At 39.5% G+C, this 24,275-nt stretch overlaps 1 protein-coding gene across 2 annotated transcripts in view; it reads right to left on the minus strand.

Moving 5' to 3' along the window:
- Positions 1-23,500, minus strand: part of LOC124299816 (kielin/chordin-like protein) — a 184,501-nt gene extending 161,001 nt beyond the window's left edge. For both annotated transcript variants that reach the window (XM_046753194.1, XM_046753192.1), the window contains exons 1-2: positions 22,709-23,500; positions 21,145-21,287 (exon numbers count right to left, since the gene is read on the minus strand). In XM_046753194.1, the coding sequence (XP_046609150.1) occupies positions 21,145-21,287; positions 22,709-22,854 (289 nt within the window). In that variant the 5' untranslated portion in view covers positions 22,855-23,500. The remainder of the gene's footprint in view (positions 1-21,144; positions 21,288-22,708) is intronic.
- Between the last annotated feature and the right edge of the window lie 775 nt (positions 23,501-24,275).

Genomic DNA, 24,275 nt, shown 5'->3' on the forward strand with positions numbered 1-24,275 from the left:
ATAAGCGGGAAAATTTTATTACATTCTGTCTAAATTTATTTGAAGCCAATAAATTTTTGATTATTACAAAGCAAATTTTCCAACAGGTTTACAGTCAAATATGTATATTTTTTCTTGGCGTAAGAAACAACATTCCTACTATGCACTAGAAATAAATCGAAGCGAATTTAAATACCACAAGTAGTCAAAATATGAATATTTCGAGTAAAAATTTTGTAATTATAACGTTGAAAATTATGAAACTCCGGGGCTCTTTACCAAATTCCAATGTTTGTGGATTTCTTTTATTCACGATTGAGATTCACGGAAATCACTTGACAAATAGTCGTAACAATGAATTATTAAGTTCTGCATTCCTGGCGCCAATTCACCTCGAATTTTGTGCGTGATAAGAAAAACTTACGTGATACTTGTAGCTGCGTGATCACGTTTAACAATAATTGAATTTAAACGAGAATGGGGGTAGAAATCCTCTCGCCGAATACGTTGCAGAGGGTTGGTTACACAGAGCTTCGAAAATTGGTGGCACGCGTTGCGCTTTCCTCGCGAGCGTTTGTAAAAATGCTGTTTGTCTACCTCGGAATATTACCGCGGCACGGTTTACAAAACTCACAATATCATGTACAAGTACCGTGTTAATACAGGGGCGATAAGCTCCCTTCCACACATTTGGAGCACTTAAAACGGCCGCGTCATCGGGAGTGTCAAGGGGCGCTCGAGAGGGGTGTTTTAAAAGTTAAAACAATCCGTTTAAAAATTTCCTCGCATCAGCGTTCGCGGGGCGCGTTACTCTGTGAGAATGCGTGTGTGCGGAAAGTGGCGCGAATGGAAGAATTGATGAGAAAAAAGGATAAAAAAAAAAAAAAAAAAAGAAAAAAGAAAAGAAGAGAGATCGTGAAAACACTGAAACAAAATGAAGCGAGAGAAAAAGCGAAAATTTAAAATACCCGCCGCACAGCGTGTTTTATCTCGATGCGTTGCGCCTCGTCTGCTGCAACCCCCGTTGCGTTTATGTCAAATATAACACACGCAATCGGGCGCCGGGTGTTCGAACTCGTTTAAAAAGCTCCGCGTATCCTCGTTTGTATCTTTATCTCTCTCTCTCTCTCTTCTCAACGCACTCACGCCGCTCTCTCGTCGTTACCCTGATAAAATGGTCCGCGATACGCCTCGGTTAAAAGAGCATTCAATTTCATTCGGCCGATCTTGCCACAATGTTTAATCGTCCCATTCGTCCATTGACGTAACTCAAGTTGAGCGGCACCAGCATTGTTACAAGGAAAGTAACCGAGGTTCACCTCATCGATTTATTCATTCTGTGGCATGTTGTAACGCATCGAAAAATATTGGACACGTATTCTTCTATAGGCTCATTTCGGAGTTTATGGGATGAAAGTCACCCTTGACGTTCAAAAAAATAAGGGATGCAAACTCTCGGTGTAAAAATGATGCGCCTGTGATTATCGTCTGTTAATATAGTGAATAATGGGCAATTGCTTTTATCGACAAATTTTACAGCGTTATCAAGAGATCCATGACAACAAATTCTTAGGGTGAAGTTTAGGCGTAGGTTTCAACCCTCAAGCAACCACTTTAGTACTTGACAAAAAAATACGCGTCTGGCTTTTTTTTTTATGTACTTCAACGTATCTCAAAATGAAGAAAATTGGCGAGCTACACCTCGCGTACTTTCCTTGCTAGTAGCTCCCATTCTTTTCACGTTATTATTCGTAACCTTATTCACGTATAGGGCATTCTTGCCAAATTATTTTACCAACGTATAAACCATTTTGTCAAATAAATGATTGAATTGTCTTCAAAACGGCAGTAACTTAATTTGTCGACAAAAATTTACACAAATTCCGTAGTGCAAAACGTTAACTTTAATCAAAACCGGAATAGAATATCCAGACTTTCTATTACTTTCAGAAGAATATTTGTATTTATCATTTAGGAAGAAAAAACTACTTTCACAATTTTAATTACGAAATTGTCTTTTGTTTCTTATTAGGAGACGTCCTGAAAAACGATGGCGAAGAAAAACTTTATGACTAATTACGTTGGAATTATCGAGACGAAAGATTCAAATTCCATCGAATAAAGTATAGGAATTCAACACGCATGCTTCTGACATTATAATAAAAAATCCATTCCGAGCGTTAAACTGATTATTAAAATTGTTCGACGAAATTTTTGTGAAAATTCGTTTATCGATTGAATTTCTGGAATAGACAAGAATATATTGTGAGTGTAATTTTAATATACTGCGATGTATACCGAGTACTCATTAATAAACAATACGATTTACGAATTCCAAAAACAGATATCTACTATCTTGATACGTATAAACGTTTAAAGCTACTTATTGGTTCTCTAAATTTAACCGATTTTCTGGATTCTTATGATTGAAATAAGCTCCACTCATTCATTCATACATTGAAATCTTCTTTTTCGATCCAAATTTGGCCCAGAGAATCTCGCAGAGGCTACTGGCGGTAATAAAACATATCGTGTATTTTATGCAAATTTTTTTTGTCTTTTGCATCCTTTTCCTACTTTATGACCCAACCGTTGAGGTTTTATCCTGCACAGGGTGCTCTAATTACGAGATAATTACTGCGGAGCGTTGGATGGGCTCTGCAGGCGTTGAAATCTGATGTAAATGTACCGGAGCCTTTGATGTGTACGGTATTCCGTTGAATTGGTGTGAAATACCCTTGACCATTGAATTATTCATAACTTCAAGCCAGGCGTCAGCCCCAGTTCCGCATCATGCCGGGGGATCGCCAAATTTTTATCTCGCAGCAGACAATTTCGCCTAATTTGTATTCATTTTTTTTTTATTCAAAAAGAGAAAAGCGGAAAAAACGAAGGGTAACGAAACGCGAGAAAACAAAAGTACAAACAATTTCACAATTAAACAGCAAAAAGAAAACACCGACGTCAGGGAATCAAAGGAAAAGACATGCAATATCGAAATCACGAAACAACTTTTATCGAATTCAACGATCCAATAACTACCGAATTAACAAGAAAGCCATTTAATTTCGTTGTAAAAATACACGAAGTTTGTGCCTCAAGTATACTTATTCACGTTATTATTCATAGTATCATCATTATTATCTGTATGAAAAAATATCAATCTTAATCGAGCGAGCGTAACAACTGAAATTAGAATTAAAATAATATTCTAGGGAGATTACAGAGAGCAGGAGAAATTATAACGAACAGCTATAGATTAAATTATTAGTATAACGGTTGAAGATTTTATAGAATTCATGGAATAACTTGTTACGCAAAATCTTGTGCAACAACAAATGAGAGTATAAAATTTCATGTTAATTCCGTGGCGCATCCGCGTTAAAAGAATTCCTCGACACTTCCCAGTCTTCCAGGTTTCCCAGACAAATGGCCACCCTTATTTGAATACAAAAATTAAGCCACGGAATTTCATCGTTTGGATGTATAAGCCCCGATGACGCGGTTCAATCCGATTTCTGGTATTTCCTTGAAATTCCAGTCAGTGCATATTGAACGAATTTGAGAGTGGAAAATTTTGGAATGAAAGCGGGCAAAACGCGGATCCCCAAGGGCCGGGATTCGCCGCATTGATACACCAGTTACACCCGGATTGTTCGTGGCATGAGCTCGTGAAGATAATTAAAAAGGTGGGCAAGGGTCGCGTGCCTATTTACGTGTCTGACCAAGCAGCCACGAGCACATTATGCTCGCCGCGCGTAGTCGTGGAAAATTAAATTATCCATTTTGCAAGGGTGGAATTTTGCCCACGCGTCAGTCACGCATTTACGGAAATTGCCGAAAACGCAAACGGAAAAACGAAACAACCAATTGTTTCATGTTCTTCGAATAATCGTGTAGAACTAAAAAATATTGTAAGCTCTAGGTTGCCGCCAAGTGGATTGCAATATTCCAGACCATGCAATGTTCAAATTCAATTAATTATACGAGATGTTGTTTCATTTCCACGTACACGTACAGCAAACGTCTCTAGGGGTGTTTTTCGTCGGTATACTTATTTTTCGGCATCTCGTGAACGGTCGTAATTAAGTAAATAAACGAAAATGGGATTGTTCTTAATCTATTATTTTTCCACATTGCCTTGTTCATAGATAATTAGTTACAGGAGTGAAAACAACGTCTTTGATGCAAAAAAAAAAAAAAAAAAAACGAAAATGATGAAACGTGTGGAAATTGAACTAGGAAGTTGGCTGACCCCCCGGTATGGCTTTCTTCACGCATGCGCATTTTCCGATAACTCAATTTTACGCACCGCCAGTGACGTCATTGGGTTGGGTTCAACCTGAAGCTAACACGATTAGGTCAAGTTTCATGAAATCGAGCCTGCGCTTAAATCTGCTTCTCTCAAATAATTGTATTACATTCTTATCTTTCTCAAATATCTCTTGATAGGTGTTGGAAAAAATAGCGTGCGTCACATGTGCGGATGAGCGGTATCTTTGATTCGTAAGATTACAGCGCTGGTAGCCTCTCGAAAAAAAAAACCCTCAACTTGGTTGTAAATTCACACCCTAAACTTTTTTCTTATGGGAATTTAGCATTATTTATGAGTTGGGGGTGCGAATTTACACCCAAGTTGGGATTTTTCCGCGAGGGCACCTTTGCGGTTTCCCTGGTGGAAATAATTTCGATACCCCACTACGAATCTAATCTTACGATTAACTAGAGAAATTTGGACATTTTCGTAGTTCCGGCTTTCAATTTTTCGTAAGTCATCGTACTTTTCTCGTACATTATCGTCATATGTTACAATTTGTAGAATGGCTCGTATTTACGCGATCGTTTTTCTTGTATCAAATGTTGAAATGGATATACTTTGTTTGAGTATATCGTGAAATTCCTGGTTTAGAAAAATACGGAATGTTAGTTTTTTTATATATGGCTTACCTATTGAGACAAGGTGAGTTCAAAAACGTAAGACAGATTCTCTAAATCCGTCTAGATCATACTCATAAGATGAGATCAGTCTTCGAATGTACTTGACTTGCCTGCTATGAGTTTTCCTTGTGAAAGAGATGCGACATCTAGCAGTGATTCAAGAGTTCATAGAGTTCATAAAGAAGCTGTACCTTTCAACGAAATTCTAAGAATACTACGAAACAAAAGTTTGTGTTCTCTTGGTCCGAAATTGTAAGTATCTTTCACAGAATATTGCGACTTTTTGTAATTTTTTGTAGACTGATAATTTTTTACGAAATTCCACGAGTTTCTATGAACGAAATATCAATTTTCTTTTCGTTGGAAGTTGTAATCATGTTTTATAGAAAACTGTAGATTTTTATAATATTTGTAGAGTTTTGTAATTTTCTATGCAATATATTATTCTATGCAATATATCAATTATAATGATTTTTCCCCTAGTGTTTCGTTACGTTAACGTTGTTAAGTTCAGCCTCACAAATTACCAGGAAATCACTTGTTAATCGTTGATGATTTCAAAGCGAGTGGCTCTTCGACTAAGTCAGAAATATGAAGCTCGGCACAATTTCATAAATTTTAAGAAAAGAATCGTTTTGATACAACATAAACAATATAACTGGTCACAGTGCGAATGTCATTGTTTGGACTCTGATTTGATTCGTGTAATATAACAAAAAAAAGGAACGTTCATGTGTTTCATAGTCATAGGTTCAGAACTAAGTAAAAATATACGAATTAGTCATAATTATTAGATTACTTTAAATTGATTTGACGAACTACGGAGCACTCTATGAGGCATAGACGTAGAGCTAGTAGTCTGCGAAGCCCAAGTTTATGTTCATGTAAGCAGGTAAACATGGTTTAACAATTCATAGTACCCTTGAACCAACTGGATTCTACGATGAAACCATCACAAAATAACCGTGATTTTGTTCTATGATAATTTTCTGCATTTAGAAGTTACGAATGCCTATCAAAAGTAGTTTATACATAAGAACGAGTGCCAAATAAATTCGTATAAAAAGTAGTTACATCCCCTCAAAAAGCACTTCTGATGCAAAAACCTTTCGCCAAGAACATTAAAAATGGATTCTCATCCTTTATGAAGAAAGATTCAAACAACATATCATTGCCAAGTACATGTCTGTTAATTCACAATAAAAGCATGATTGAAACTCAATGTGTGAATATAGAAAGTGTTCTTCCTCTTCGAGACACAACTTGTAAGAATGTCTGTAAGTGTGTTTACATTTTGGAATCTTACGCTTCTTGATGCGAAGCTCGTAAGACAGTCAATGACCGTCTAATATTGAAATGCGGATATGCATCATCAATATTAATATTAATCACGAGGCAATTTTCATTTGTTGAAACGTATAATTTAATACGTATAAATTAATACGTATAATTTAATACGTATAAACGCACAAGAAAACAAATTTGAACTTACTGGTGATGAGAGGAATTAACGACATCAGAGTCAGGGCGGCTAGGTGGTCTAGTGGAGTAAGGCTCCGGTAAAGCATCGCTAGATACCAGGTTCGATTCCTGGCTCCGTCGTTAATTTTTCGAATTCACCAGTTTTTCAAAAAAATTATACGTTTCAACAATTGAAACTCAACCCTTAGCTTCCACATCTCTTTGGAATCACACGGCTGTCACGCTAGGATCAGATTGATCTTAATAATTCAATCGTTTCTTCTGTATTTTCATCACTGTATAAGTTATTTTGTTTTTTATTCATACTCAATTATCACTAGTTTGAAAACCCTCGTTTTCTAAAGCTCGCTCGCTAAAGAACTACGAAACATTAGTCATGAAAGTCAAAAATCACCAGGTCAAGGACCTGGACAACCAGAACTACGGAGCTCTTGTCACGGGAGACGAGTTTCACTAGGTAGCGGACCTGGAGCACAGAAACTACGGAGCGTTGGTTCCTCAAATCGAGTTTCACTAGGAAGCGGACCCGGAGCGCAGGATTCAGGAGGTAGAGAACCCGGTACTCGAAATCTGCGGAGCACAATTCTTATACGTCCGTTCTACCGCGCGGTTGTTTCCAGACTGAGGAATTCGGCTAGCTGATTTTCGATCGATGACGTCAAAATTTTGGGTGACGTCACCTTCTGAACGTCCGAACATCCAAACTTTAGTTTTGAACTTTAATACTATCTATGTGTGATGTATGATGTATGATGTATGATTCGTAGTCTGACAAGCTTAGGGTCAGTCTGATCCCAGTGTGGCAGCAGTGTGATTCCAGAGAGATGTGGAAGCTAAGTGTTGCTGTATAATGTATGTGAGTCTGAGAGCGATAGGTAATGAAGACATGTATTAGAAGTTTTGGTATGTTACGTATGCGTGATGCGTAATACATATGCGTCTGTGTCTGTATGCGTGAATCTGCCTAGCAGCGACGTAGTCCTAAGCTAAGCCTCGAAATGTACACACACGCTGTGATTGTTTCTGTATTCCGAATATAATGTTATACTCCTAACCAGACTTTGTTACCCTAAGGGTTAAGTTTCAATCATGCTTTTATTGTGAATTAACAGATATGTACTTGGCGAACCAAAAGGATGAGAACACATTTTTAATGTACTTGGCGAAAGGTGCTTCTTGGGTGGATACCAAATACCACGTATTTTGTATTCCAATGCTTGGTGGATATTCGAGTAGGCGATAACGAAGACGGAATCATAAAGCCTCGAACGAAATCTCCGGGAGTTCAACATTGATTGTAAATCTCCGGAGGGCCCTCGTCCCCACCAACACTACGCACCTACTCGCCCTTCTGCATCCGCCTAGGATGGTTGATCAAACTTTGAAATTACAGGAATATTACTCGAGCAATTAATTCACCGATGATAAATCTATAACGCAATCAACCGTAAACGGATTATACCAAATACCAGAGTGAGGTTTATTTGGAAGGAGACGAACCGGAAGAACAAATTAATACTGTACACATACCTACGGGTAAATACGAGAGAACGACCAAAATCGTGAGGAAACGTTCATCATTTTCGCGTGACAAATTGCGTCTTGAAATCTTATTTAAATAAATATTACACGTATTTTATCTGTGTACGTATTCCTGCCGAATAACGTATTCATTGGTCGTCTCAGCAATCAACCGTCAAAAATCAATCATCGAACAAGTCGTAATCGATGTATACGTTACATGATATATTGTATAAGAGTGATGGTAACAACAACGATGACGGCCGTGTAACAACGGTATATAATTCGTTTTCATCGGAAATAAAGAAGTAAATAAGAAGAAAAAACCGACAATATTCGATATTTGATATCCATTATTAAACTTTATACATACCTGTATGTATAAATATACAGACATATCTTATAAACGAATTGTGTAATATACCGTATTTCAGCTGATCGTGCAGCAGGATCGCTTACTTTGAAAGTCATAAAAGGTCCGGGTGTAGACATGCAGCTTTTCAGATCTTACATATTATTACACTCTTCACTTTTCTTTCTCCATATTTTATAACGAGCGAATATCTCAGAAGCGGAAAAAGAAACAAGAAAAGGTTTTGCAGAAAGCTTATCATGATGCTGACATGAGTTGATTGGTGGATTTCTCCATTTTTAATATTCTGCAAGTAACGTTGAATTTTATTCAGGGGTAGACGTATTCCGGATATGAGCAGCTAATAGTAAGATCAAAGACAAATTCAGAGACGAGTATAAAAAAAATTGTAAAAGAAATAATAATTGTTCTTTTTCGAGTATTTTATTTATTCATTTTTTTTGTATTTCTCTGAATATGAATATTTTTCTTTCATTATCCTCATTTTCTCTTTCATTTACCTCAGCTTTCGCACGTATTTATTATTCCTCACCCTCGCTGAAAATATCGTAACCATAATCCACGAGCCAAATTAAAGTTATAAAGAATGTTTATACTTATATCGTTTTAAACTTTCCCCAATTTTCCATCCGCAAGAAAGCTCTTCAGCGCAAGTGTCATGAGAAATAATGAAAATGTGCGGAAGCGAGTATAAAAAAAAAAAAAAAAATGGCAAAAATTCAAAAACTACATTTTCTCTCTTCACATCTTTCAATTCGTTGCTGATTTCGCTGTCGGCTGCCAATATCGGAAATACGTATTCGCTGTCTAAAATTACTTGGAAAATTTCGAAAATCGCACAATCCAAAAGTCTTCCCCTTTCAAGTCCAAACACGTAAATCATATCTCTGCAGTGTACAAATAGTCAGAGTATAGATATCGTGCAGTGGGATACAATGCATTACGGCCCAGGAGTATGCATTACATATATATATATATATATATATATATAAGAACACGATGCAGACCTGCCATATACGTACGTAAACTACGTACACGAATGCATGCATGGTGAATAAACGGGAATACAGTAGCGTCCGTAAATCCATACATTATACAGGTATACAATATGTGCATGCATTTATATATAATACATATATACATATATATATATATATATATATATATATATATATATATATATATATGCATAATACACATATGATATAAGTTCGCGAATGAATATTTGATAACAACTTCTCAGCGCAGGTATAATTTTGCCGTAAATACACAGCCCCGGACGTACGTGCATGCATGTATATCGTACATATGTGTGTGTGTGTGTGTGTGCGTACATAGAAGAAACGAAATTAGTCGTAGGTTACATGCCAGCGTAAAACTTTCAAGCTTAATTAATTTGCGGCGAGCCATTACAATCGGGGGCGTTTATACTTTGTGTGTATATTAAATCCTATATTCGTATACGACTCGTGTATGTCACACATATTACGGACGCGTATGTACGTGGTATATGTGTGCGTAGGTATATCCATGATATACATCTGCAAGAACCAGCAGTATATAATCCCGAAACTTTCCTTGCTTTAGGTTCAGAGGCAAGAACCAGCATGCTGTGTGCAACGAGCCGCAACCGCTAATTGTAAGTAACACGTCTTATAGGTATAACAAACGCTTCGTCGTGTTACGAATTGGGATATTAACTCCAGAATCGATTTATACTTATGTGGCAGAAAAATTTCCCCCAAGGCAAGTCACTCAAACATGTATTCGGGCGTGCGAAAGAAAATTCTGAGTACTTTTTATGGAGCCTGAATTTTTTTTATAAAAATCTGTGTTTAGATAGTTTACAAGTAAATACGAAGTTTAGGAGAAAGTGAGTAAAAAAAAAAATTCAAACATTGTCCAATTACGTGATATAAGAATAAAATGGGCACCTCTGAATATCAATATTAAGAGCTTATATTTGGCTGAGATTTTCTATTTGAGATGCTGTACCAAAATTTTGATGCACGTTTGACAATGAGACAGAGATTTTTTTTATTTTGGCACATTCATGAAGGAATATGTATGAAAAATATTGCAGTTTATTTGCTTGATAAAAAAATAAAAGTCGCTATAATTATTTTAAGTTACCGGATGAACAGTATTTATCGATATTCGAAATGAAAATTTAGGATAAATGTTAATTAGAACATCGTTTGTTGCAATAATACAAACTAAAACCGTCTAATATTTATACACGTGTCATATAATTTTTTTTGTAATTCTACTGACAACGATTTCCACACCATTTCTACAAATACATGTTAAAAATAATTTCGAGAGGTTTTTAGCCTCCTTCGAAAAAATAAAGGCACCTTCTGGACATACTGACAAAATTTGGATATTTTTAAAGAACTCTTTTGCACGTACGTGTGACAGTTGCATGGCTGTGTGCGAAAATAATTGAATTCATGCGACATCTACTTGTATGTTGGTTATTATTTTATTTTGGTTCGTTCGTTCTGTACGACAGGCTTGTGAATGTGTATTACCTGGATACCTTTGAGTACCGTTTCATGCATACCAAGATTATACCCGACTTGTGAAAGAGGATGAAGAAGTGAATAAACAAGTGATCTGAGTAAATAAAAAAATTTTACGGCAGAGAAGCTGACCTAGCTTAACTTCGTTAAAAATGTATAGGATCAACGTAGATCCGGATAATTTTCCGAACTGTAAACCGAGTCTAACAACCGCTGGATGAAATTAAAAATACAACATCTGCAGGAAGAATCCGAGTCTGCTTTTATAATTATACTACAGCTGTATACTTAAGCTGCAGCTATGAAACGGTAAATGAGTTAAGAATAAGTACACGAATACTGATGAATAAATTCTGAGACGTGATCAATTTTCAACCGAATTCGGTAGTTGAATTTTTGTACTGTTAATTAATTGATCATATTCGTATTCGTGACATGTCATGTTTATGTTTTCTGCAATTTCTTAAGAATGGTGTCCAATGAAATTGTACGGCATTCTTTGAAAAACTTAATTAGCATTGTGCATGTTCTTAAAACACGATTAGATCATTCGATTTTTAGGTTATCAAGTTACCTGATTTCAAGCTCGGATACAAGCTAAAGACAGTCATTGCATACGATGACTGTAATTGAGAGTAGTAAAAATATGAATCAACTTGTAAAAATTGTAATAAAACAGAAACTGATCGCCAATTACAAATACAATTTAAATTTTATTTCTTTCTTAAACTACTCTACAGAAATGTAATTTCTAATTAAAATCGCCCTAATTACAAAATGTAATCAGACAGTACCCGATACCGCGTACGTAACAATTCATCGTAACGAATGCAGGGAACTTGGAGGCTGTAGAAAGATACATGGAGAGAGGACTGCGTAGATGAGAAAGAGACCAGAGGGGTGGGTAGATAAGCATGGAAGATGGATAAAACATGCCTGAAGAAGGAAAAAAAAAGAAAAGAAAGAAACGCAGATGAGAGAAAAGTCGATATAGGTTTCATGCCGGTGGTTTTTTTCTACGAAAAATTCTTACACGTGTCTCTTTCCTCGAGGTATCCTGCATCAGCGAGCACCTTCATCCCCGTTTCTTCCTACTTCGCGCCTTCATCCCCAACGGCCCCGGAGGCGCGGTAGCACGGGCTGATTCTTAATATTCTTTTGACTTGATGAGCCGGTGCCGAAAACACATTTTCCGTGTACTTCGGTGGTTGTTTCCAACTCTACAGGGGCTGCAAGTCTATTTCCCATCCGAGGAAACTCGCGAATGTACCAAAGGGAGGCTTCGGCAACGAGCGAGTTTCCAGAAACCCTGGGGCTACTCAGGCACCACACCCCCCTGCTTTATTGCACGTACGAACGGCGTGGAAAAACACGTGGAAAGAACCAAAGAAAATACGAGCTACTGGTGTTCGCTACTCGTACCGACGCCGAACAAAATTCATTCAGGCGTCGGTGAAACATCGAAACGATCGATCAGGGGTTGATCGCTGTGTAAAAGAAAGTATACAACGACGACGATTGCAAAGATTACACGCTCATCGTAGAGAATCCCCACTATTGCAAAGGGATTTCAAGTATTACAGAAAGATTACACAGATTGCAATATGATTACAAAGATGCATAAGTGATTACAAGGATTTCGAGGATTATTATATAGAAAGAATATGAAGAATACAAAGGAATTACAAGCGATTACGAGGGATTATGAATGTAGTATGGGTTATTTAGAAAATCACAGGAATTTCAAGAATTACAAAGGTAACGTGAGAGATAGAAAGAAATTACGAAGTATTTCGTAGGGTTTCAAAGACGACCAGGAATTTCAAAGATTACCAGGACTTCAAGGATTACAACGATATAATGAAAATTACAAAGATTCGAAGTGTTTCAAATATGATAAAAAAAAAATGGAAATTGATTACAAACCGTTACAGAGGATTGCAAAGTTTATATGGGAATGCAAAGAATGACAGATATTTAAAACTTAGATTACGGAACATATTTAACATAGAATTACGACAGTGGTTAACCCCTGACCCTGAAACGATGATATTGCGGTCGTTACATCGTAGACATCTGCATGATCGAAGGACCGGAAGAAGCTCCGGGAATCAATCAATCAAGCCGGAAAACGACGCCCCCGGTAAATGTCACTCCTTGTCAATCAATCAAGTACGTACGTTAAATTTTGACAAGCTAAAAAAGTTCAGAACCTTGTTGCACTCGGATTACGTAACTACTTGTTTTTTTAACCAATCTTGAGTTTTTTCATTGTTCGCCGTTCGAAGCTATTTATAGCCGATGGTTGAGAATTCACTACATTAGGTTTGCACCAAGTTTAACATTTTAAAATTTGATTCAAGTAATGTGACTATTGTATATTTCCACATGCGAAACTTTGGATCAGATTGCTGACCAGATAACACAAAGAAACAATATTGAAATGTCGATCTCAATTCAAGATCTAGCGGAACAACTACTATCCGTAGAGTATTTCTGAAAAGTAGATATGTCTTAAATACAAGGCTAGCAATACGTGGTTCGTAAGGCTTATAAATTTTATAACAAAAACATTGAAACACCGAATCGCATAAAAATATGTTCACTTCCAAAGCTGAAAAGTGAGGTAATGTTCCGTGATGTGTGTACAATTTTCATAAGAATAGTTTTTAAATGCAAGTGTTCTAGGACAAGAAACTAAATTTATAAGCACAGTAGTTTTCTTTTTCGTTTCTATGTTCAAAAATCTCTGAATTTAGACAGTGCTTGGGCCCTGCTGGGCCTACAGAATTCGTCCCCTCGCCTCGTAATGGTTCTTTCCCAGTGCAATTTTGCAGATGACCTGATCAATTAAGTGACGCCAGTCGCTTTAAGAATACCGCGATTTTTGAACCCAGAAAACAGTATTTTAGCCTCGCTCTAATTTGTTGCCAGTTCATTGGAAGTGTATTCGACAAGTTAATCTTGTTTCCGACGATACGTGGAACGAATTCTAGATGGGACGGGAACGATGTGTACGTTTTGTCGATGGAGAAAGGACAATGCTCGGGTTCAACCTACACGGAGGTATAATATAGAGCTACCTGTAGCCACGGAGAATTGTCAAGTCTATCCGGATAAAGCACTGCAGCAGTTGTTCTTGTCTCTAAACCTGCATCGTTCAACCTAACTTCACCTGTTTCTGTTTTCATTCTATACACTAACGGCATATTCCAAATAATCATTTTTTACACATTCCGACGTCTGAACAAAATTGTGACTAATGTATCGTTTGGGCCTATGAGTCTGATATGTCAGAATATGAAATCCGATTTTTGGCTCAGTCTTACAGCAAGAAAGAGAAAATGACATTTTTTCACAGAGAAACGAAATTGAGTCGATCATTTTTTTGTTTGAGAAACATGGAAAACTGGTTTACGGCTGTTGTTGAAAATCTATCAAAAAATGAATGTCATACTTCCAAAGGTAAAACTATTTTTCACGAAAACACTTCGAATCGTGTTTATTATCAATGACAGGTTACAAAGTTTGAAGGTGAAAATTGCATTCATTCAATTTCTAATGAAAAGTACGATTTCGAGTTTAGGCTTCATCGTTTCCAACTTGTGACCTTCCAGACCAACATAACGAGCAGCGATAATCCCGATCATAATTCCGATTCCGAAGGATGAAAACATGTCAGAACGTCAGAAACTTGCCGATGAGTACGGAACAATGTACGAAACATTTGTTGAAGAAAGGGTGACATTTCGCCTCTCATTGGGCCTCATTGAGCAAACAAGACCGCGTAAAGTTTCGCGGAGAAAGTATAGGAGTGAGGTTCAAATTCTTTTAACTCTGTTATCCTTATTGTCGCACGTGGCAAAGTCCCGTTGGAAACTGTGAGGCGATTACTACTTTGTTGTCAGAGGGGCTGGAAGGAAGCAAGGAGAGAGAGAGAGAGAGAGAGAGAGAGAGCGAGTGAGCGGGGGGGAGAGAAGGAAAAATGGGAAGACGGGTGAGGTCACCGGTAAATATATTCCTCTGGGTTTACGAACTGGAGAGATAAAGAAATGCGGAAGGAAACAAAGTATCAGGATGGGCGGCAGCTCCGACAGCTATAAGGACTTTGTTGCGTGCAGGAGCGGAAAATTGTAATATACACGGATAGACTGAAAAAATTGCGTGTTTCGCACATTGCCATGAGAGATGTTAGGATGTTACAGCGATTGGACGTGAAAAGTATTAACGTTTTGCCATTTGAAAGATTGGTAATCGGGACGATCAGATGTAAACTGTAATAGAATTAAGGGGGTAGACAACCTTTGAAATTTGCAAATACAATTTTGGGATGATTACATATTTAGAGAGGTTGATCGTTCGAAAATTCTTAAAATTGACAAAATGGCAGCCAAATGTGTAAAGGCGTACGGAAGTTCGTTGGTAGCCGTCTCCAGATATCAAAATCCACGTACGTCAAACGCAAAAAGGGGCTTAACAATCCCGTTCTGTATACAATTCCGAACAAAAACACTACAGCACATTTTCATTTGGCGCAGAAATAAAGAAACGGCACGAATTCCACGAATTTACTATTGCGATTTCGTGTAATCCGTGCCTTTTCTTTATTTCTGCGTCTAATGAAAATGCGTTGTAGTGTTTTTGTTCTGAATTGTGCATGGAATGAGGCTGTTAAGCTCGTTTTTTTTTTGCTTCTGAGATACGCGGATTCTGATATCTGGAGATATGTTCGTCAACGTCGAAATCGACCACCCTCTTAACCGGTTGATCATACCTCGCGACCGTTGGTGATTTCAGACAGTATTGCTGATTACGACGGTTTTATTGAGTGATTACCAGCTCGAAAGAATATCGCAGCCTGTGATGTTTACGCTTATATATGAAATTGCAATAGATTGCCGATGGAGAGATAGCTAACCGTTTAAAATTCCCCTCGTCGATCGGTACTTCGTAACGTCGTCAGCGTTTCGTCTTTGCATTTTTGGCACGAACTAATAACGGTGTAAAGGATTTGCCGATGGGACGGTATGGGCAATAGGTATTCAAATACCATTCTTCGAAACAGTCGCATCGCAAGAAACGGTGGAGTCGCGCTACTGCAGAAGGAGGTAAAGTGGGATGAAAATCTCTGTTTCTCGCCAGGGTTATGGGCAGTGACAATAGTCGGAGAAACGGTTCCAGCCCTCTCCATTCGCAGAATGATCGCTTTTATTATACCTCTGACGTCTGCCGGACGATCATCGAGACTCCGTTCGCCCATTGCATTACCTCGGCCAAATTTCAGCCCCCGGCGAGTCAGGGGGATGAAAACACAGCCCGAAGTCACCTTTGCGCTACTTCGTTCGAGGGCATTTCCGATGGGCCAGTGATTCGAGTCCTCGTGTATACCTACCCGAAAGTTTTAAAGCCCTTGAACGAAATTCGAATTCCTCGGACGCATTTTGGAAGACACGTGATCTCAAAGTTTACGGACGTAAACTGACTCTGGGGACGTGTACGACGACTAAGATTATATGTAGTCACGTGGAGTGGAAAATAATCTCTTTCCAGCCCACCAACGCAACTGCGTATAGCTCCTCGATCCTTTTCTGGCAGAAAACTGAGAAAAATCGAATTAATCCAAGTTTTCTCGCCGTATCATAAAGTTATACTGGTGGGTGAATAAATCAAAAAAAAAAAAGTCGAAGGTCAATATGGTGGCAATGACTTTGGTCCGTTTTTTCAATTCCAATACGGCTAACGTTGCGTTGGTTGAAGAGAAAAAAATAAAGAAAATGGACGTGTGGAATGATGTTGGCACTTTCTAGAAAAGTCTCTGCTGTAAAGTGTTGTGTGTGGCCGTATTAGCTGCTACGTTTCCTTGGAGGCTGTTTTCATTAGAAAAAGAGAGAAAAAAAAGAAAGATAACGTAGTGCTTAAGTTGATTAGCCGGCAACGTTGACGGAGTAAGTTACAATAGGTTTTCGATAGGACCTAGTCAAAGATATAACGGTCACGGCATATCGGCCAGCCAATCAGTGAAACCGACAGTCTGGCAGTTACGTCACTCTTTGTTCGAACGAGACGTAATTGGCTCGGAACAATAGCTTGCTTTTACTCGAAAACCAAAGGATGCCAAGATTCTTTGTTGTTTGATATTATAATGGAGTTGATTAATAATCACAAACAATCTTGGACCATGACATCCGATCTGAAGCCGATTACATGTCTACACGATAACTAGATTTTTTTTTCGCTCAGCCATCTTCTGGTTCCAGATGTCGAATCGAGGAAATTTTTTTTTTCTTCCCGGATTACGCTTTTCCGTTTTCTCTCACCGGTTTATGATCCTTGTTATTATGATTATTATTTGTTTTTTTTCAACCAAACTGCCGAAACTTTTATAGCTTTTATGTAGGGGTTGATGTATAGAGATAGACGACGTCGAAGGGTGGTCGGATAGATATAGCTACGATTCGGGGAGAATTATTAGCCAAGGAAAAGTTGACTCCAGAAGTTGTTATTTCTTACTCAACTACGGGGATGGTGAGACTCGGTAAATTCGTGAAAGATGTTCATAGTTCGGTGAAAATTACTATCTCGGAAAATCTTGTGACTCTGATGACCGATAGAAATAAGAAGATAGGTATTCGGATTCAAACTCTGTGCGAAGTTTAGCTGAAATACTGGTAATCGTTCATGGTCAATTTTGGATCCTGTTGAGCATCTTCGATAAAGTGCTCGTGCATGATCGTAATTGTTAACTCGAATCGCAACGATATTTGGTCAGAGCTTCTCTCTTCGCGGTAGATTAAATTAGTCCGCATAGCAGTGATTAAAATACACGCCAAATAAAATCAGTTGAACTTGCGGAGTTGAACTTAAATTGGAACAATCCATCCCTTCTAACAATCAAGATATGCCTAGCTTGACATGAACATATTCGACAACATAGCTGTTTAATTCATGGTGAAACGGAAACATGCATGGGGCCAACACAACACGACTAAAGGTCAACTGTACGTATATCCGATCAATCCATGACCTGTATTCGTCTCGGTCGTGCTTAGATACGTGTAAAAGGCGTTGGCACGGTCAAGGAACACCTTTAGATGATCCATTGAGACTGTCGCTAAGTAATTACAACGGATTGAAGATTTGAAAACGCGAGGTGAGTACGAGAGCAGCATCAGCCCGTCGGCCAGCCGGCAGCCATCTTGTTTACGACCACTGACGCGATGCCGGCCCTTTTCCACGGGGCTGCGTTCGTTTACCTCATTTTGACAAATGAGCGTATGTAACCCGTATAATTGGTTAATCCTAAATTGCCTTACGGCATACCTTGGGGAATAGAAATTCTCACGTATGGTGGGTTTTACTGTGAATGGCATCGGGATGTTTCGGTTGGACTAGTTCAATTCCTAGAAATTATATTAGTCGAAGTGCATTACGTGTATAATTGTTTTGTTTCAGAGCTGAGTGAATCCATTTGCAACGTCGTTCGTCTTTTGACAAAGGCGAGATTAAAAAATATATATATATATATTTTATACGAACAATTACAGGAATTAAGGTGATTACGTTTTGAAGTTTCCACATTTGTTTCAAAGTTTGTTTTCAATTTGAAACTCCTAATTTTCTACAATCCTCGACCTGGTTTTCATTTATTAATTTAGTCTTTCATCGTCATGCAGTTATTACGTATATTTCACAAATTGCATGCGACATGATTATCTAAAACAGAACTCGGAATCGAAAAATTTGGACCAGATGTTCAGGCCTTTTCGTCCATTTCCTAAACACTTACAATAGTCAACACGAGATCCATTTTTCCGGTTTATAGAATTCGTCGCCTTTATTTATTTTCCGTGTTTCATTATCCTTTGCCTTGCATATGAAAAAAAACTTGATAACACATCCCTGATACATGCGTAATGGTGAATCTAATTTCCTCCAATTTCCAACGGGAAATGAAGCCCAGCTTGTCAAAATTGTATTTACAGCCACAACCCATTCCCTAATTGGTAGTAAACACCTTTGACTCACTCGAGAAAGAAAATTTTGTACATATGAACGTAAATATTATATATATAGCCTGAATATACGTGCATCGGCAAAACATTTTATCGGAATAACGAGACTGGCCGAAGGATAGGGAGATACAGAGAAAAGGGGTTGGAGGGTGAGGAACGAGGGCAATCATATTTATCGTACATTTTCCACCCTGTACCCAAACAAATCATCTTTCTTCGGTCTGCAGATTTGTGTATACGTGTATGTACGAGGTACGCGGTCGCTATCTGAAACTCTGAAACTCTGAAACCCGAAACCCTCCGCTTCTCTTTTCTATACTGTTGCAGCGCCGGGCAGGTTTTACAAGTAAATCGGAAATAATTTCATTCTTTCAAATTTTCTCTACCATTTCCCTTTCCTTACGTATCTCGAGCGTAAACAAACGAATACCGAAAACTCAATAGTTTTCGACAAAAGTTTCATAATCCCATAACTTCAGAAGCGACTTCCTTTGACTATCACTTACAGTTTGACTTTTGTTATAACATCATTATCGCGCACAGCAACGTTGATGAAGAGTTTTTCAATGGAACGAAAAGAAAAAAAAAATCAAAACTCAAACCGCAAATTGAATTAACAAAAGTCAGAATTAAAATAATTTATGCCAATCGGAGAGTATCGTTTTTGAAGATTACGAATACGTAAAATGTATGTAACTCGTTTGTATTATGTACACTTATCACTGCTGTATACAAGTTCAGTGAACCGTGAATATAAACACTTGTAGAAACACTTCTCTGCAACATAATTGTCACACGGTATGAGAACACAGTTTTTCTGACCATCTACCGAGTTTTTTTACGCACTTGAGTACAACTCATTTACGAGATTAAAAAATATGGAAAACGAAACCATCCATTTGTATTTGCATTCAGACGTTTTCCGACTTTCCAATAACGAGAGGTCCGCTAATGTGCCGTGTGGAATTAGATCGCATCAAATGGCACGTGGTTAGTTGTTACCCTAAAACAGTAGCGAAGTTTCACGATGGAAATAAGCCGAGCGGTCGACGAATCTCAAGAACCTTCAACACGACGATACCTACGACGTTTGAGAAGTTTGAATCGTTAGTGCTTCTGTTACGTGCTTGAAAACGTACCGCTTCGCGAATAGGTGGATGCGTATCTACTGCACCTCGTGTCAATTCTAAGGCCAGTCGCTCTTTGTCACAACCTCTCACTCTCTCTATCTCTTTCTCTTGACTCAGCCACTGCAGACAAGCTTCAACGCACACTTGACGCAGAAAGTTCTGCAGACCGGATTGCTGCTACGTGGCTTGCTCAGTCGCACATCCATATTGCCGACAACGACGATGGCGAAGCAGCAAAGTGCGCTACCGAGTACATCCCTTAATCGCTTGTACATGTAAGACTTAAGTAACACTCTGCCCGTGCTTTTGCACCCTGATGTTTTTGTCTCCTATCAGGTTATATTTTCCCGCTCTTTATCCTTCTGTCATTGACTTCTTTCCGTCACTCGATACGTAGGCTCTTTACTTTAAACTTGAAGCCGACACAATTCAGAGTTATAATGCCGTACAATTCACGAGTTACTCGAACTGCGTGCAAAAACTTTCAAAGGAAATCAATGTTCTACGGTAAACCGCTACAAAGCGGCTACCATACTACAGTATCCAATCGCGCGTATTGAAGTACTGGGTTATTCTTTACGAGGTTTCGGATACTACACACCCTATACAAAGTTCAACGACTTCGCTGATTGAATAAGCTGTATTAATAGTTAACCTTGGTAACTTATAACGAAAGCTGGTTATACGGTCAGCTAAATGTCTTACTCCGCGCTATAGTGTACAGGTGGCCTTACACACTTCGTAGATAAGTACAACAACTCAAACTGAAACTTAGGAAGGAAATTCATTCTGTGGCGGCGATAAGTTGTACGATACTTGTTCCACGATTGTTTGCTCTTTGATGAACTTGAAGAACTTATCGTGTGAATATCATACGAAGAAGAAGGTATACTAAAAGTTCACACACGGTATAGCAACAGTTGGATTTGCCGTCGCGGTATGAGGGTCAGTTTTACACTGTGCAGACTGCAAAACGATATGCTACAGTTATGTAGTAACAATTGCGATACAGAATCGGAACAATCGTCACAATGTGACGGTAAATCGGTCTGTTGCCGTACTGAACGCGAATCATAATGCACCCTTTTCTCCGTGCAGCATCGAATTTCTGGATATTCCTTTCACGCTCTGGCAAATTCATCCTCCATTCTTGTTACCGAAAAACTAGAAAAGATTGTACTCACTGGTACAGGTGCCTTCGTCGACTTCTCGCGCGTGGTCCAGAAGAGTCGTGATCACGCACTGAAGACCCTCCGAGCAACTTCCAGAGAAACCGAAGAGGCCTCCGCATGGTTCACCCTCGACGCGAGCACAAACTCTGCAGCATCTGAAAGCAGGGGTAGATTGATAAGGGCTCCATGTTGGCGTGTGCAGAAATTTTCGGGTTATCGATGTCGGCGCCTCTCCCTACCCGCGAAACAGCCGGTGTGAAGGGTTGGAGTTGGGTCAAACGGGCAAAAATTGCTTAAACATTTACGACGCGTCGTGGTTCAGCTTCGCAATGTGCAATCGCGGTGTACACATTGAAAGAACAATTTTGATCGTGTGAAATTCAAATAGGGGAGGAAAGAAAATTCCTTTGTCAGAGAACTGGAGTGAATGTTCCCCCGGGAAATGGGATCCGATTGTAATCGTGATCAAGGAAAATCGAACAGAGAATATTACACTATGGAAAAAGCCGCGACTGATTGTGAATAAAAATAAGGGCAGTTCTATTCAGGTGGTATTATCGTGTTTCACATCTGCGTCTGATATGTAACATTTGTGATCGTAGATGCTTATTACGCAGCTTCTGTAAATTTCGGTTCACGGATCGGTCTTTTGAACCCCGGCCTTTGACGAGCCATGATTTATCGCATCAAATTTTTTAAGGGTAATACTCCGATCCACTTTACCCGATACTCTGATCTCTGGACTCTAGCGTTCATTTTCAGGGTAAGCGGACCAGTCCTGTCAAACAATATAATAAATACTGAATTTTCGGAAATCGCACGTCAGCGTTTTTCTTCTTTTTTGGTTATAACGTTCTTATCCTTTCTTTATCTAGCCATTTTTTCTCATTCGTACGTGCCGTCAGGACTAATCCGGAAACAGGCACTGGCTGCCTCTCGGGAAAAGTATAATAATCCGCATCTTCCAGACGGAAAAGTAAGCTGCATGATTTATCGTAGCAAAGGATTAATGCGATTCTCAAGTACATTTAAAGGTCGAGGGAACATTTTTCACTCCGATCCAGCGACCGTGGACGTTGGCTGCGGCACCGTGATCCGTCGCGTCTCGTCTTATTTGTGATCCTGCAGGGTCCCAGTGCCGAAGTGTCCTTGGTGAGAAATTGGAATTCTACGTCACCGTACAAACCCTTGAGTTTTTGTCAATCCGGAATGCAATTTATACGGTTAAACAGCCGTCAATATCCTTCACAAGTAATGCAAACAACCATTCTACTTTTGGAGATGCGAAATGCTCCTGTTACCGAGAATTTTTAAAACCTTATGAATTTCTTGAACCAGTCTATGTTGGGGAAAAGGACCTTCAACTGCTGAAATAAAAGCGAAAATAAGCGGCAAAGAGACCGAGAGATCACCGGCTGAAGATAAGCCAAACAACAGTCTGCACTTGTCTGTTTGTTCTCGACCCGCGTGTTTTTTACGGCTTCTCGTGCGGTATGCATATGCTGCAGTGGGCCGAGGGGTTACGAGGCATGCACTTGTGAGTTGGCGAGTCTGTGTTAAGAGAAGGGTAACGCACTTGCAAGGATCCCAGGTGAGGCCCCCTGGGCAATCCTCTTCCGTTAGCGAGTCGCATTCCAGCGGCGAACAGACGCAGGACAAGGCTCTCGCGACCGCAACTGACAGGACGACAATACCGCCGAGTAAAACGAGGGGGACTCTCATATTTTCGAGGCCTTCAACGCAGTTCGCGAACTCGTTACGGTTTAGCGAAGTGAGTAACACTATCCAAGGCTCGGAGCGAGACTAACGCTGGACTGGCTTCATATCATCCCACCGCTGCCACCATTAACCATCGTTCAACGATCGGGCAAACGTCTCGCACCCCAGTCACTGGCAGCACTCCGTTACATCGACGAATCTTATCCAATTGAACGGAAGGCGTACGGGCACGGAGAACCGCATCACAAATCACAAACCACTATCCGATATCAACACTTCAACTTGCACTCATCCCCACAATCCATATTCGATTTTATGTTATAAGAAGTTGCAGAGACGATTGGAGCCGCGGTTTTATCGGCTAAGTATATTCTGCGCAATTTATTATCACCGTCAACTGTGTTCGAACGTCACGAATAGAGCCACCGGCGTTCACGATTTTCCAGAAGTTAATTACTCTTTGAACGCACAACAGCGAAAGGAATGCATCATCGATCAATCACGAGCACTATTTCGACACAAGGAGTTTATTTCAAAACGGCTCAGGGAAGCGAGATTCCTCGTCGTTTGCTGCAGTCGGGATTTGGCCGTGTCACCGCGTTTCTCGACGAAAATCGAACGCTCGAACACTCGAACATGCGACGCGAAGTGTCTGCCACACACTGACGGTAAAAGCGTCGTGGAGAGCGAGCGTCAGAAAGGACTGCTCGCCTTGCGTCGGCGCCGTGCTTTCTCGAGCGCGAGACTTCACGTTTATGGATGATTTTTCTTCCCTAGATATTACGAGCCACAGTCTCATCCTAATGTGTGTATTGATCGTTATTGGACGGATTATGTAGCTACACGAAAAGTGATTCTTTTTGTTCAACGAAGCGGCGGGACTCAATTTACGACCGAGAGCTCTCTCGCCAGCTGCTGACGCCGCCCGTGTTTATACCGATCCTGTGTCATCTCCCCTTTTTCTTCTTCTGCCTTCCGTTTTTCTCCACAGCTCACAGGTATCCTTGTTTGGTGTGTGAATGAAGGCTAGGATAAAAATGAGAAAATACACTCATCTATGGTTCGCACACAATGGCAGACCGGGCGAAAGTGAGAGGTTATGGCTGACAGCGTCAACCTCGGGACTTTGCGGCCTCGGTTCTATCCGCCGGGAGATAAATCACCGAAAATTCCAAGTTCAATCTTATCCTTGTCGGTGGCACGACGAAAAAAGGTAAGGATAATGTATATCACCGCGATAGAACGAGCGTAATGAGAGTAAAACAAGTTCTCTGTCCTCTGGGACTCCCTTATGCGGTTTTAGCACGGCGCTAATTTCCTTCCACGATTGAACGGGCAGATTATACTTCGGTGTCCTGCAGTTGCTTGGCACCCTGCGGCGATGGCTGGCCGGCTGGTTTGGTAAGTGTGGTCAAAGTGTGACG

Source organism: Neodiprion virginianus, chromosome 3 (assembly GCF_021901495.1).
Source record: "Neodiprion virginianus isolate iyNeoVirg1 chromosome 3, iyNeoVirg1.1, whole genome shotgun sequence".
Lineage (NCBI taxonomy): Eukaryota > Metazoa > Arthropoda > Insecta > Hymenoptera > Diprionidae > Neodiprion > Neodiprion virginianus.